Source organism: Prionailurus viverrinus, chromosome B1 (genome assembly GCF_022837055.1).
Source record: "Prionailurus viverrinus isolate Anna chromosome B1, UM_Priviv_1.0, whole genome shotgun sequence".
Lineage (NCBI taxonomy): Eukaryota > Metazoa > Chordata > Mammalia > Carnivora > Felidae > Prionailurus > Prionailurus viverrinus.
Window position 1 is genome coordinate 43,501,039 of NC_062564.1, and position 16,119 is coordinate 43,517,157.

The 16,119-nt window shown below is 34.8% G+C and overlaps 1 protein-coding gene across 6 annotated transcripts in view; it reads right to left on the reverse strand.

Moving 5' to 3' along the window:
* Positions 1-16,119, reverse strand: part of ADAM32 (ADAM metallopeptidase domain 32) — a 184,825-nt gene that overhangs the window by 8,941 nt on the left and 159,765 nt on the right. For 3 of the 6 annotated variants that reach the window (XM_047854775.1, XM_047854777.1, XM_047854778.1), the window contains 3 exons: positions 15,005-15,104; positions 14,275-14,437; positions 6,479-6,511 (listed from right to left, as the gene is read on the reverse strand). The exons of 1 other annotated variant lie outside the window; for it this stretch is intronic. In XM_047854775.1, the coding sequence (XP_047710731.1) occupies positions 6,479-6,511; positions 14,275-14,437; positions 15,005-15,104 (296 nt within the window). The remainder of the gene's footprint in view (positions 1-6,478; positions 6,512-14,274; positions 14,438-15,004; positions 15,105-16,119) is intronic. 2 more of the 6 variants (XM_047854776.1, XM_047854779.1) reach the window with 2 other exon arrangements.

Here is a 16,119-nt window from a genome sequence, read left to right on the forward strand (position 1 = left end):
TCGCAAATCAATCAACGTGATACATCACATTAACAAAAAAAAAGAGAAGAACCATATGATCCTGTCAATCGATGCAGAAAAGGCCTTCGACAAAATCCAGCACCCTTTCTTAATAAAAACCCTTGAGAAAGTCGGGATAGAAGGAACATACTTAAAGATCATAAAAGCCATTTATGAAAAGCCCACAGCTAACATCATCCTGAATGGGGAAAAACTGAGAGCTTTTTCCCTGAGATCAGGAATACGACAGGGATGCCCACTCTCACCGCTGCTGTTTAACATAGTGCTGGAAGTTCTAGCATCAGCAATCAGACAACAAAAGGAAATCAAAGGCATCAAAATTGGCAAAGATGAAGTCAAGCTTTCGCTTTTTGCAGATGACATGATATTATACATGGAAAATCCGACAGACTCCACCAAAAGTCTGCTAGAACTGATACATGAATTCAGCAAGTTGCAGGATACAAAATCAATGTACAGAAATCAGTTGCATTCTTATACACTAACAATGAAGCAGCAGAAAGACAAATAAAGAAACTGATCCCATTCACAATTGCACCAAGAAGCATAAAATACCTAGGAATAAATCTAACCAAAGATGTAAAGGATCTGTATGCTGAAAACTATAGAAAGCTTATGAAGGAAATTGAAGAAGATTTAAAGAAATGGAAAGACATTCCCTGCTCATGGATTGGAAAAATAAATATTGTCAAAATGTCAATACTACCCAAAGCTATCTACACATTCAATGCAATCCCAATCAAAATTGCACCGGCATTCTTCTCGAAACTAGAACAAGCAATCCTAAAATTCATATGGAACCACAAAAGGCCCCGAATAGCCAAAGGAATTTTGAAGAAGAAGACCAAAGCAGGAGGCATCACAATCCCAGACTTTAGCCTCTACTACAAAGCTGTCATCATCAAGACAGCATGGTATTGGCACAAAAACAGACACATAGACCAATGGAATAGAATAGAAACCCCAGAACTAGACCCACAAACGTATGGCCAACTCATCTTTGACAAAGCAGGAAAGAACATCCAATGGAAAAAAGACAGCCTCTTTAACAAATGGTGCTGGGAGAACTGGACAGCAACATGCAGAAGGTTGAAACTAGACCACTTTCTCACACCATTCACAAAAATAAACTCAAAATGGATAAAGGATCTAAATGTGAGACAGGAAACCATCAAAACCTTAGAGGAGAAAGCAGGAAAAGACCTCTCTGACCTCAGCCGTAGCAATCTCTTACTCGACACATCCCCAAAGGCAAGGGAATTAAAAGCAAAAGTGAATTACTGGGACCTTATGAAGATAAAAAGCTTCTGCACAGCAAAGGAAACAACCAACAAAACTAAAAGGCAACCAACGGAATGGGAAAAGATATTCGCAAATGACATATCGGACAAAGGGCTAGTATCCAAAATCTATAAAGAGCTCACCAAACTCCACACCCGAAAAACAAATAACCCAGTGAAGAAATGGGCAGAAAGCATGAATAGACACTTCTCTAAAGAAGACATCTGGATGGCCAACAGGCACATGAAAAGATGTTCAGCGTCGCTCCTTATCAGGGAAATACAAATCAAAACCACACTCAGGTATCACCTCACGCCAGTCAGAGTGGCCAAAATGAACAAATCAGGAGACTATAGATGCTGGAGAGGATGTGGAGAAATGGGAACCCTCTTGCACTGTTGGTGGGAATGCAAACTGGTGCAGCCGCTCTGGAAAGCAGTGGGAGGTTCCTCAGAAAATTAAAAATAGACCTACCCTATGACCCAGCAATAGCACTGCTAGGAATTTATCCAAGGGATACAGGAGTACTGATGCATAGGGCCACTTGTACCCCAATGTTCATAGCAGCACTCTCAACAATAGCCAAATTATGGAAAGAGCCTAAATGTCCATCAACTGATGAATGAATAAAGAAATTGTGGTTTATATACACAATGGAATATTACGTGGCAATGAGAAAAAATGAAATATGGCCTTTTGTAGCAACGTGGATGGAACTGGAGAGTGTGATGCTAAGTGAAATAAGCCATACAGAGAAAGACAGATACCATATGGTTTCACTCTTATGTGGATCCTGAGATACTTAACAGGAACCCATGGGGGAGGGGAAGGAAAAAAAAAAAAGAGGTTAGAATGGGAGAGAGCCAAAGCATAAGAGACTGTTAAAAACTGAGAACAAACTGAGGGTTGATGGGGGGTGGGAGGGAGGAGAGGGTGGGTGATGGGTATTGAGGAGGGCACCTTTTGGGATGAGCACTGGGTGTTGTATGGAAACCAATTTGTCAATAAATTTCATAAAAAAAAAAAAAAAGGAAAAGACTGGAAATATTAATTTAATTCAGATATTTAAAAATTAATGATGCTTAAAGTGGCATTAATATAACGATACTGGGATTCACGCCTCTCTGTATTCCTTGACTTCAACAGCCTTTCCCACTAACTTTCCACCAGATAAGGGTTATTCCAAAAATAAATGACCTGAAAATTATAGTGTAGATTTTATGTTAGTAAAGCAAAGCAATAGTATCAAGTGACATTATTAAAACTTATGTGAATAATTATCCCAAAAATGTTTCCCTAGTACACACTAAGCCAGAAGGTTAGTGTAGTGGATTAACATCCTAAATTATACTACTCCAACTGAAATGTAAATTTTCCTATAATTAATGTTATCATCCCTCACCCAATGTAGGTGAATAATGACCCTAGAAGAGATGAATTATATCAACAAGTTTTAGGATGAGAGATAATATGAGAGAAGAAATGAGAGCAGTTATAACATCACAGCAGTTGTAACATCCATATATATATGGATGTGTATATGTGTGTGTACGTATCTATGTACTTTTGTATTTGTAAGGTTTTTTGTTTAGCTGCCCATGTGGGGAGGGGCAGGGGGAGATTAAAAGTAATCATTTATTCATTCACTCAACAAATATTTATTGAGCACTTAGCATAAACCAAGAATTCTGCTACAGGCTGGCTATACAATGCTGGGAAAGATAATCGTGGCTTTTATTTTCTGAGATAACAGTATAATAAGACATATGTCCAAGTTGAGGAAAAGTACCTGAGACTTGCTGTGTTTGAGTACCATATGAAAACTCCCTGACACAGAGAGGACATATTACTATTATCATTATTAAATGAAAATCAATTTTTTTTAGTTTGGTGATGGTAACTCATGATTTCAAAGTGTCACTATAAAGAGATTGTCATAATAAAAGAGAAATACAGAAAGGCAGGCATTCTTATTGAAGAGGAAGCTCTCATCTGGAATAAGACAAATTATATAACCATGTTGTACAGCCTACAAGGTTTACTCTACAGATCTGGAAGTGCTTTTGGAATAGCAGTGGACTTTGGAAGAACACATAAGGAATAACACCAACACTTCCTCACAAGTAAATAAAGACTGTAAGTCAGGGACAGGGGTGTGAAAACTCCTAAACATTTTATATCTGCAGAAAGACCCCAAACCCAAAAATGACAGATGTGGGAAACTAGACTTACTGTTTTATTATACAGAAATATCCACCCTTCATGAAATGGATGGAAATATAATTAAAACTCTTTTGTGATATTGAAAGGCTATGGAAGATGTAGAATTACTGTGTTTTTTTCTAATGTTTATTTATTTTGAGAGAGAAAAAGATAGACTACAAACAGGGGAGGGTCAGAGAGAAAGAGGGAGAGAGAGAATCCCAAGCAGTCTCTGAACTGTTCGTGTAGAGCCCGATGTGGGGATAGATCCCACAAACCGTGGGATCATGACCTGAGTCGATATCAACAGTCAGACACCTAACTGACTGAGCCACCCACTGACTGAGCCACTGGTGGGGGGATGGGATAAATGGGTAAGGGGCATTAAGGAATCTACTCCTCAAATCGTTGTTGCACTATATGCTAACTAACTTGGATGTAAATTTTAAAATATAAAAAAGAAAATTTTTAAAAAAAGAAAAAAATCTCTACAGAATATATTATAATGAAATAACAAGTCTTGGGACAAGAAGAAAATGTAGAGGCCTTTGTTAGGCAGAATTCTAGAGGTGGCTTACTAAGTTCCCCACACCTTGGTTATTCAAATATTCTTCAAAGTACTGAAAAGATTTCCCAGCTCCATATCCGTTGACCTTAAAAAACAAAGTTTATTTTTGGTGGGCCTGACTCAATCAGATGAGTCCCTCAAAAGTAGAGTATTCTGGGGGCACCTGGGTGGCTCAGCTGGTGAGGCATCTGACTCTTAGTTTTGGCTCAGGTCATGATCTCACAGTGTGTGGGTTCAAGCCCCACATCAGACTCTGCAGTGACAGTGCAGAGACTGCTTGGGATTCTCTCTCTCCCTCTTTCTGCCCATCCCCTGCTCTCTCTTTCTCTCTCTCTCTCAAAATAAATAAATAAACTTAAAAAAAAAGTATTCTGCTGGTGGCAGAAAAGGAAGTAAGAGAGAGTCAAAGCCTAAGGAACAGTTCAACGCCCTTTTTCTTTGAAAATGAAGGGAGGTACATGAGAAATAATGCAGGCAGACTCTAGGAATAGGGAGGGACCCTTAGCAGACAGCAAGCAATTAAATAGGTACCTCAGACCTACAGTTGCAAGAAATTAGATTCTGCTTACAACCTGAATGAGTTAGGAACATAGCCTGGCCTTCAGGCCTTACAGTCAGTCTTGTGAAAACCCAGCCAAATCCACCTGGATTTCTAACTTACAGAACTTTGACATAACAAATAAATATTGTCTTAAGTCACTAGGGTGTGGTAATATGTTATGCAGCAATAGAAATACAACAGATAAACTACAGATAAATTCCTATTAGCCATTAAGGAATAAATGAATAAACACACCAAGAGAAGATTTATCATCATCTTCTAGCAGTAAATGCCAGACTACAATGACATATCTTCAAATAGTCAAGGCAAAATAACTCTCAAATTAAAAGTTCACACTTCAGGGGCGCCTGGGTGGCGCACTCGGTTAAGCGTCCGACTTCAGCCAGGTCACGATCTCGCGGTCCGGGAGTTCAAGCCCCGCGTCAGGCTCTGGGCTGATGGCTCAGAGCCTGGAGCCTGTTTCCGATTCTGTGTCTCCCTCTCTCTCTGTCCCTCCCCCGTTCATGCTCTGTCTCTCTCTGTCCCAAAAATAAATAAACGTTGAAAAAAAAAATTAAAAAAAAAAAAAAGTTCACACTTCATAGACTCCTATTCAAGAATGAAAATAAAGATAATTTCAGGTGGGTAAGATAAATAACTTACTACACAGAGACTCACTGATGGAAATTCTAAGAGATGTACTTCACCAAAAGGGAGATTGAACATAAAAAGATGGAGTGAAATTCAAAAAAGAATAGTGAGCAAATAAAGTGGTAAACATGTAGTGAAATCCTGGTATGTTTTGACTAAATACAACAATGACAATGATGACTTGTTTGCAGGAGGTTAAAATTCAGGAGTAACTAAATATCAAATAATAATAATAAGAGTGAATAAAAGATTATAGGGTTCAATGGGCTAAGATGTTCTTAGAAAACTGTAAATGCTCATTATAGCTGAAGTTAACATTTAATATCAAAAATTAAATAATAACACAATTCAATCATTAAATAATATCACTAAAAGAATAAAATTAGAACATGTAATGACTAAATTAATAGAAGGAAAGAAAAAACAATGAAAGTACAATTGATACAATAGAGTACAAGAAAGTAGAAAAATTAAATACTGGAAAAGTATGAAATAGAACAAAAAATAATAAAGTGGCAGAATTTAGTCTAAATACATCAGCAGACATGCAAGTATATACACATATTAAATTCAACTATTGAGAAACTCTTGAGATTACATATGTTTAAGGTCCATTGGCAGGTTGTTTTTAAGAAACCACCTTAAATAAAAGATTGAAAGCAAAAGACTTGAAAAATTGTATCATATAAATCTAACAAATAGAATGTTCACACAGCAATTATAAAACAGTGAGGGCTGAATTTATGGGTAAGAAACACTAATGGGGACAAAATACTAACAGCACAGTTAGGTCAATATAATTAGTTCTTCCCAATCCATAATTATTATAGATTTTACCTGAGCTCAGTCAGGTACAATCTATGAAATGTCAGGTATCTGCTTGTTTATTTACCCAAGCAATACATGAATACAACACAAGTTGGGCTATTTCTAGGCACTATACAGCCTTTTTCTTTACTAATTATGTACATCCTATTTCTTACTAGAGTTAGCTATTTTAGTCCTTGTTTTCTCAGAGTAGGCTTCCAATAACATTTATTAAATGAATAATAGACTAATTTACTAGAAATTAAATTGCTATATATATTAGTAGCCTGGTTTTCAGTGCATTACTTTACTAATTGCAGCTGTTCAAACAGTATCTAAAAATTATGAATTATTAATTCATTCTTAATTTACAACATATATTTTAAGATGCCTTTTAATTTACTTACCTGCTAGCATATGTGTGAGTGCTGCCTTCTAACCTGGATATTTAAAAAAATGGAAAATTGTGTCTCATGTTAGTCCTAAGAAAGTCTTGCCAACTACATGAATAAAAGTCAGACCATCTTATAAACAGTATTACCTCTCTTACAAGACTAGTTACCAATAAAGAAAATAATGTTCAAGGTCACTAAACAAAGATAGAAAAAAATAATACTCTTATTTACCCATATACCTCATCCACAAAGAGTGCAAATTTCAAATCCCACAGTGAGGAGACTATCAAATAGGCACAAATTGTTTTTTCCTTATTGCTTCTGAATACAGAATACAGATTTGACCCTGAATGCCTGATTCTGACCAACCTTTAACTTTTATTCATTGATTAAAAAAAAAATTCTACATTTGTGAATTAAAAAAAAAAAAAAAACAACCATACTGACTTCTAGACAGTCTGGCAGAGTGACGTGGCAGAGCAATTTCCTTCCCCTTTCCTTCCATTCCTCATAACAGAGGAATTGCTGAAAAAAATAACGCAGACTAAATTTTAACACATAACTGAGATTAAAAACAAGAAAAGACTTCTCCCGGTGCTAATAAAAATGAAGAAACTGAGAGTTCAAACGGTAAACAGGAGCTAATACTGAATAATTTCAGGGGTATCTAAACCAGTAATAACACCTTTGGGGCTAGAGATTTAATAGCTCTTTCTTAGAAGGAGTTCAAGACCTTTGCCTCATGGTGGGAAAACCATGAGTTCCTTAATTAAACCTGAGAGCCATGAAGAGCCATATCACCAATGAAACAGGAATAATAAAAATTCTGACTAGTGGACTTTGGAATGCTGGAGAGAAATGAGGATATGAAGATGGGGAAAAAATGTATCATTGAAAGAAGTAGGAATCCAAGCCTTTGAAAAGTATAATTTTAGGACCCCAGTTCACACTCCTACAAATTCTTGAACAGTTACATGGCAATTATTTTAAATATTTTTGCTTGATAAAAGAAGCAAAAGTGAAACAATCCACATGTATTTTTCTTCAACACAAACATGCAGAATTCTCACAGGAAAACAAAAGACATTGAAGATCAGAGTCTGATTACAAACCACTGAAAGCTAATGTGAACATCCACAGCAAAACAATGAATTCACACACCAAAAAAACACAAACGATTAAAAAACTTTAATGTAATAATATTCAAAATATCCATAGAGATCTTTTCAAGAATAGAATCCATAAATCCAGAACAGGACAGTGATGGCAGAAGAAATGGTAAAGTGAAATTAAAAAATCTAACACAATGTGAGATGTTGAGACAAATACAAAAGTACGGTTACAGACTGTAAAGGCATACTTCCAATTCTGACCAAAATGTAGTAACAGACTTGATTTATCCTCCTGCCTAAAATAACTGAAAATATGGACAAAATATATGAAACCGTGATTTTCAGACATTAAATATTAGGCAGCACAGGACAGTGATCTCTGATAGAGGGGAATAAAAAAGGTAAGACCTACTGATTGACCCTTCTTACTGCCTGGTGAGAGTTTTCAGCCTACAGCACATCCAGGGGGACCCAGACAAAGCCCAGAAATCTCCCTGAGTTGAGCTATTAGAATTGGGAGTCTTGGGAGGCCAAGGCAGCTAGAATTCACAGGGAAAACTCCAGAAAGGGAAAGAGCTGTACACAGAGAGCTCCTGAGATCTGTGGAAGATCCCTCTTGCGTCTTCTGCAAAGTACTGATTATTGAACACACATAAGGAAACTACCTAAGCCAGAGAAATATTATTTGAAATTGAGCAATCTTTTGTGTTCACATAGGGACAGGAAAAGCTTGTGTTCCCACCACCTGAGTTTCAAACTATTATGCTATGGAGAATTGGGTAGAGTTACTCAAAAGGGTATTGCCTCAGTAGTGGTGACTGTTTTGATCCCACTTAACAAAGCATTAAAAACAATGATGTTAGACCAATTGTATATTCTTACACAGAAAACAACCACTTTATCCATACCTTTTAACCCATACAAAAGTTAATTCAAATCATATATAGGCCTAAATGCAAAACCTAAAACTATAAAACTTTAGAAGAAAATTTTTATGAATTTTGGTTAGGCAAATATTTCCTAGACACAAAACCAAAAACATGATATATAAAAGAAGAAATTGATACACTGGATTTCATCAAAATTTAAACTTTTTGTTCTTTGAAAGGATAAAAAAAATAAGTCTTAGACTACTCCTAATCTACATATTTGCAAATCATATATATATAATAAGACTTATATCCAGAATATATACAGAACACTCAGAATGCAATCATAAGAAAACAACTCATTTAAGAATGACCACAAGATCTGAACAACTCAGGAATAAAAAAGATAAGCCAACCAAAAAATGGAGCCTTCCAGCTGGAACCACCATCTTCCATAGTTTTTCAAAATGACCAACACAAAGGGAAAGAGGAGTGGCACGAGCTATACATTCTTTGTGCCTTTTAGAAAACATGGAGTTGTTCTTTAGCCACACATGTGAATCTACAATTAATATATTTATAGACATCAAGGGAATGGGCACAGTTCAAAACAGAATGTCCCACAAATATTAACATGGCAAAATTGAGTCTACAATGTACCTAGCATGCTATGATTAAGGGCAAAATTCATGCCAAGAGAATTAATGCACCCAATGAGCATATCAGGCACTCTAAAAGCTGAGAAAGCCTCCTGAAACGCGTGAAGGAAAATGGTCAGAGAAAGAAGGAAGCCAAAAAGAAACGTACTTGGGTTCCACTGAAGCACCAATCTGCTCCACCCAGAGAAGCACATTTTGTGAGAATCAACTGAAAGGAGCCTGAGCTGTTGGAACCCATTCGCTATGAAATCATGGCACAATAGGTACAAAAATAAATAAGTAAAAGCCTTCTAAACTGTAAGTTAATTAATTAATTACTTAATTTTAAAATGGGCCAAAGATTTGCACACACACTTCTCCAAAAAAGTACATGTAACAACAAAAAAACACATGAAACAACTGACAATTTCATTAGTCATTAGAGAAATGTGAATTAAAACCACAATGAGATGCCACTACACACTATCAGAATTGTTAAAATTTTAAAAATAAATATGTTACCATATCAAGTGTCAGCAAGAATGTGGAGGAACGAGAATTCTCACATTCTAGTGGCTGGAATAAAAGATGGTACAACTGCTTTGAAAAACAACTCAGCACTTTCTTTAGAAGTCAAATATATCTACCATATTGCCTACCATTTTATTCTTGGGTATTAACCCAAGAAAAAGAAAGCACATATTCCCAGAGATTTGCATATAAATGTCCATAGTGGCTTTACTTATAATAAGCTAAAATATGGAAACAACCCAAACATATATCAACCAATGAATGGATAAACAAATTATGCTGTATTTGCACAACTGAATACCTATCAGCAATAAAAAAAGAAGTACTGACATACATCAGAACATGAATGAATTGCAAAATAATTACAGTGAGTGGAATAAACCAGACAAAAATAAAGAGCACATACTGTAGGATTCCATTTATATAAAATTCTAGAAAATGCAAATTAAACTATACTGACAGAAAGCAGTTCAGCAGTAGTCTGAGGATAAAGGAGATGGAAGAGGCAGGAGTGGAGATTACCAAGGAACACAAGGAAGATTTTGGGCATGACAGATATCTTCATAACCTTGATTGTGGTGATGGTTTCATGAGTTTCATGGGTGTTACTTTTCAAACTATCAAAACATACCAGATTATGCACTTAAAGCATATGCAATTTACTGTATATCAATTATACCTCAATAAATCTGTATATTTATAAAAAGAACAAGCACACAACAACATGGATGAATCTCAAATGCATTATCCTGAGGGAAAGAAGGCAGACTCAAATGACTACATACTGTACAATTCCATTTATACAAAGTTCTGGAATAGGCAAAACTACAGCAAAAAAGATCTGTTAGTGAGAGGAGCAGGAGGTGGAGTTAAGGGAATTTGCGGGGTAATGGAATTGTTCTGCAGTTTATTGCAGTCATGGTATGCATATGGATTTGTTACTATGTATTTGTTAAACTCAGAGAATCACACACACTAAGAATATTAATTTTACTATATGTAAAGCATAGCTCAGATTTTAAAAGCCTCATTCTAGTGTCAAAAGGATAGAAAAAAATGGAGGAGGAAGTGGAGGGGAAGGTGATTAATGAAGAGAAGGAAAACAACCATCATCATCACCACCACCATGAATGTCAGAATAGAAAACCCTAAAATATAGGACTTGCAGAAAGATAAAAGAGAGAGGTAAGAGTCAATTATTGAAGAGATCATTGAGAATTTTCTAAAATTGAAGAAAAACTTTATAATTAAAGATTATGCTGAGTTCAGAGCTTGATAAATAAAAACAAATTCACCACAACAGGTAATAATTTAATAACATAAGACTTTGGACAGAAGAATACTTGGGAACCTAACTTAAAGAAGAAATACAGTTTAGGGGCGCCTGGGTGGCTTGGTCGGTTAAGCGTCCGACTTCGGCTCAGGTCATGATCTCACGGTCCGTGAGTTCAAGCCCCGCGTCGGGCTCTGTGCTGACAGCTCAGAGCCTGGAGCCTGTTTCAGATTCTGTGTCTCCCTCTCTCTCTGCTCCTCCCCTGTTTATGCTCTGTCTCTCTCTGTCTCAAAAATAAATAAACGTTAAAAAAATTTTTTTTAAAAAAAAAAGAAGAAATACAGTTTAAGCATAAGGTAAAAATAAATTAAGTCGGCAACAGACATCAACAACAGTACATGCCAGAATCCAATGGCATATCATAAGAGGGCTTACAGAAATAATTGTTCGCCTAAAATTCTATACCCATACAAGAGTGAAAATGAAATAAAGCCATTTTCAGGCATGTAAGTCAAACAGATTACCACACATAGACAATCACTCTTATAACTACTAAAATTTGTACTTCCTAAAAATAAAATCAAACCTTGCATGAAAAAAGCAGGATTCCAAAAAGAATGGTGATGATTGTGGTATCACAAATGATGTGATTAAATTTCATAATACTATACACACACACACACACACACACACACACACACACACTCAGAAATGTGTGCATGCAAATGCTGGTAAATATGAATAAGGTCTATAGTTTAATTAATAATACAGTACCAATAGCAATTCTGTAGCTGTGAAAATGCACTATGTTAATGTAAGATGTTATTGTTGCCAAAAACCAAATGAAGGATATAAGGAACTTTTTATATTTCTTAAACTTTTTCAAAACAAAAAGTTTAAAATAAAAGAATAGTAAGCAAAGACTTGAGAAATATAATAGGAAATCCTGTTAAGTACTGACTAAATATAATAACAACAACAACAACGAAATAACGCTTATTTGGAGAAAGGTGAAAAGCCAAATTACAAACAGATTGAAGAAGAGAGGTTAGTGTTAAAGGGCTGAGATCCTTGTGTTATTGAGAGGACTACAAATGATTAAATTTAGACATTTTATAACATTATCTATAAATACTAAAATTTAAAGAAAATCATATAAAAATAAAAACATTAAAATTTACCAAGTAATAGAAGAAAAGAAGAGAACAGGAAAAACACAATAAAGAAAACTGATTTGAGGGAAAGGAAAAAAACATGCAAAAAAAAAAGACGGTAAATAAGAAAAAATAAAATGGTTAATTTCAGTCTAAATTATATGCCATCATATATGAAGCATATAAGCATAACAAACTCCACTGGTGTCTTCCATATAAAGGCCGTTTACAAGATACCTACTAAAAACAAAGAAAGATTGAGAATAAAGGATGAGAAAAGACATACTAGGTAAGCCTAAATATCAAAGATCATGTCGGCATAGCAATATAAAACAGTGAGAATAGAATTTAAGATAAAATTATTAATGATAAAAATATAATATGCCAAGAAATCACAACTAAACTGAACATTATGCATTTAGTCACTTCCTCAGAATATATAAAGCAGAAGTGTCAACAATCAGAAGGAAAGCCATGAAATATTGAAAAATTTTATGGGGAAGGGGGGGAATGCCAACACATGAAAAAATGATTTGAAACAACATAATTAAAAAGTTTGTTTTCAAAATTAAAACAACAAACATGTTATGTCACAATAATTGAAGCATACATACAATCATACAAAAACTGACTTTCATTCTGGTTCCAAAATTTAAGAATAAATCATAGAAACAAGTCTCCCAAAAAGGTAATGAAATTGGAAAATATTTTTTCAGCAATATAAATCAATCTATAATTGGAAGCTAAAGACTACAATTTATTCATAATTTAAACAATAAATCATACAAGTTTCTAACTTTTTGAACTCAATGTCAACTGTACATTAAAAACTGAATATGTCTCCCTCTCTCTCTGCCTCTATCCCGCTCTCTCTCTCTCTCTCTCTCTCTCTCTCTCAAAAATAAAACTTAAAAACTGAAGAGTGTACATGAAATCATATAAAGGGGAAAGTTTTAGCTTTAAAAGTATATGTTGGAAATAAAAAAATGTTGAAAATTAGTTTTTAAGAAAAGCATTAGACTCAAGAAAGCTAAAATTAAAATAGAGCAAAGATAAACAGAGTAGAAAGGAGGAAAAGAACAAAACTTAAGGATAGTAAACACTAAGGAAATATAGAGATCTCAACAAAACCAAAAGTTGTATTTTTCAAATTATCAATAAAGTAGAAAAACCTCTGAGAAAACTGCTCATGAAAAATAAAAAGGGAAAAAGAAACACATAAGCAAAATCAGAAGAGGAAATAAATCCATAAAGTGTAAATATTTAAAATTATATATAATTCCAAATAATAAAGTATTAATATACAATTCCAGATATGGCACATGGATACAGCCATATGTAAGCAAAAATATTTAATACCTATCAACTTTCAGTGTAGAGGCTGTTCTCTGCAGAGAGGGAGATAATACTAGAAGGGGATTTCAGCCGTAAATGCAATAGTTTATCTCATAAAAGAAACAAGAAAAATATTAACATTTGTTTATTTCCACTGGTGGGCAAATGAGTATGTCACCATGTTCTCTGATTTTGTGTTTGAATTACTTTTTTTAAAAAAATTAAAATATGCTACAGGCTAAATTATAAACTTGCTGAATACCTTACCCAGAGAATATTTTTAAAATTATTTCTTAGATGAAACAGCAACAAAACCTGAAATATGTCATCTGTGATAAGGACTAGAAAGGTGCCTGGGTGGCTCAGTTGGTTAAGCCTCCCACTTTGGCTCAGGTCATGATCTCATGGTTTGTGAGTCCAAGCCCTCCATCAGGCTCTCTGCTGTCAGCGCAGAACCCACTTTGGATTCTCTATCTCCCTCTTCCTCTGCCGTGCACTCCCTCTCTCTCTCTCAAAAATAAGTGAACATTAAAGAAAAAGGACTAGAAATCTGCATTTCTAATAAATATTTCTGGTGCTTCTCCTGTAGGTAACACAGATCACAATTTGAGAACCACTTAAGTATTTGAAAGCAATACATAGGGATACATTTGAGTTTTTCCTCTGTTAATTTCCAAGGCAATGACTTTGGCAAATTATTTAAACTACACTCCCAAATTTTTGCATCTTTAAAGTGGGGATATTCAAAACGATCTCACACAATTGAATGAGATATTTATGTAGTACTCAAAATCCCTGCAAGATGTAAAGTATAGTTGCTGTTCATGATACTGCCTTATATATGGCTAGAGTCAAATGGTACTAAAGTTTAACTTCAGAACACAAATTCAATTTACTCGCTACTCAAGGATTCCTCTTCCTTGGTGAACCACTTTTTTGAACTCTTCCATGAAACAATAGCTATTATGGTTGCTATGATGAGAATAGGCAAAGCAATGTAGAAACCTAGAAGCCACCGGTTCTTTTCAGCCTTCCTAAAAGCTCTTTCCATGATTAAACCTAAAATAGAAATACATTAAAAATCAGAGCCAAAAAATTAAACCATCTACTTTAATTTTCAAGTTGCAGCAAACCAATTTTTGTTGTTATTCAAGAAACATGGAAAAATAATAATATAATTATAGAACTCTCTCTACAACCTCTCATTCTAAAACATTATAAAACAAGTTCCAGGAAATTCCAACGTATTCTACATCATACAGCAGCTGTAGCAAAATCTCACTATAGCACTCTAAGTTGGACCAAAAACTTCAACAATATATAAAGTGGGATCATGTAATTGCAAGGTTATCCAACAAATTTACAATATAGTCTAAAGGAAAAGTCAATGACATCAGTAAATAAAAATTTTAAAAGATACTGTCAGTTTCAATCATGATATTGAGAGTTAATATTGGAAGAGCAAGATTAAGAAGATATATTTGGTTTTCATTTCTTGGAAATAAGCCTATTTACCTTTTAATTGCAAATATTGACCTCTAGGTGATAGAAATCTAACTTTGTTTTTGTGAAGATAAGCACTTTGATAATTTATTAACTGAATACGTAAAGATATTAGATACTTGCCCTGTTTCTCAGGCAAACTAGAAGCTTCTCTGCCACGCGTTTCACAAAATGGAGGCCGGTAGCCTTCAAAACAATGGCACGTTTTATTGGAAGTGCACACCTAGGATCATTTTAAAAAACTCAAATGATCATTTAAAACTATTTTCTCGTGAAAAGTAAAATTATCAGATGGATCATCAAGCTTACTTTTGCATTTTGATCTAGTGTAATTTTATTTATTTACAGAGATAATCCTACAAATCAAATAGTTTGGTTTCTAATGCACACACAAACACACCCCCCAAATAGTTGGGTTTTTTTAAGCTACAGAGGCTGACAGTATTTGCATTGAGAAAAATTTTAATATTTCAAATATTCACCTGAAAACTTAGTTTTCAATTTCAGAAACACACCCTCAAATTCTAATGAAAATAAGACCTTTCTAGTGGTGTCCTGGAGCCACGTAGTATTGCTCCAGAGCTGAATGTGCACATCTCTTCCTATCTCCAAGTTCAGTGACATGCCATAGCTTGAAGTATTTGCAGTTGCAAATGAGCACCTTCCCAACTGCCCTACTCCAGGATTGGGTTGTGTTTTGTTTGCTTGATTTTTAATCCAAGGGATTTTGTACTTCAAGAGGCCATCAGATACTTAGGTTAGGAACTGATGGTTTCTTAAATAAATAAATAAATAAATAAATAAATAAATAGTAAACACCTTTATGGTACTTACTAGGTGTGTGTCTCTATTGTGAACACTTTCTATAGATTTATTTATTAAATCCTCACAACAGCCCTGTGAGGTTGGGACTATTATTATTCCCACTTTATAGACGAAGACCCTGAGGCATAGATATTTAACTTGTCAAAGTCAAATGGCTAGTAAGTGATGGAACAAGGATTTAAACTTATGAGATCTGGTTTCAGAGACCTTGACCTTTGCTATGTTACCTCTCAAAATAATATAAAACATCTCTCAGTTTCTAAGATCTCAGCTTAACAACTTGGATCTAATCCCATGGCTTAAAAGTATATGGGGGGGAAGTGTTGTGTTGAGGGTATCCATTACCCCAGCTTTTGTCACACTACCTTTAAGTTGTTTGAGTTTGTGTGTGTGTGTGTGTGTTCATGTATTTT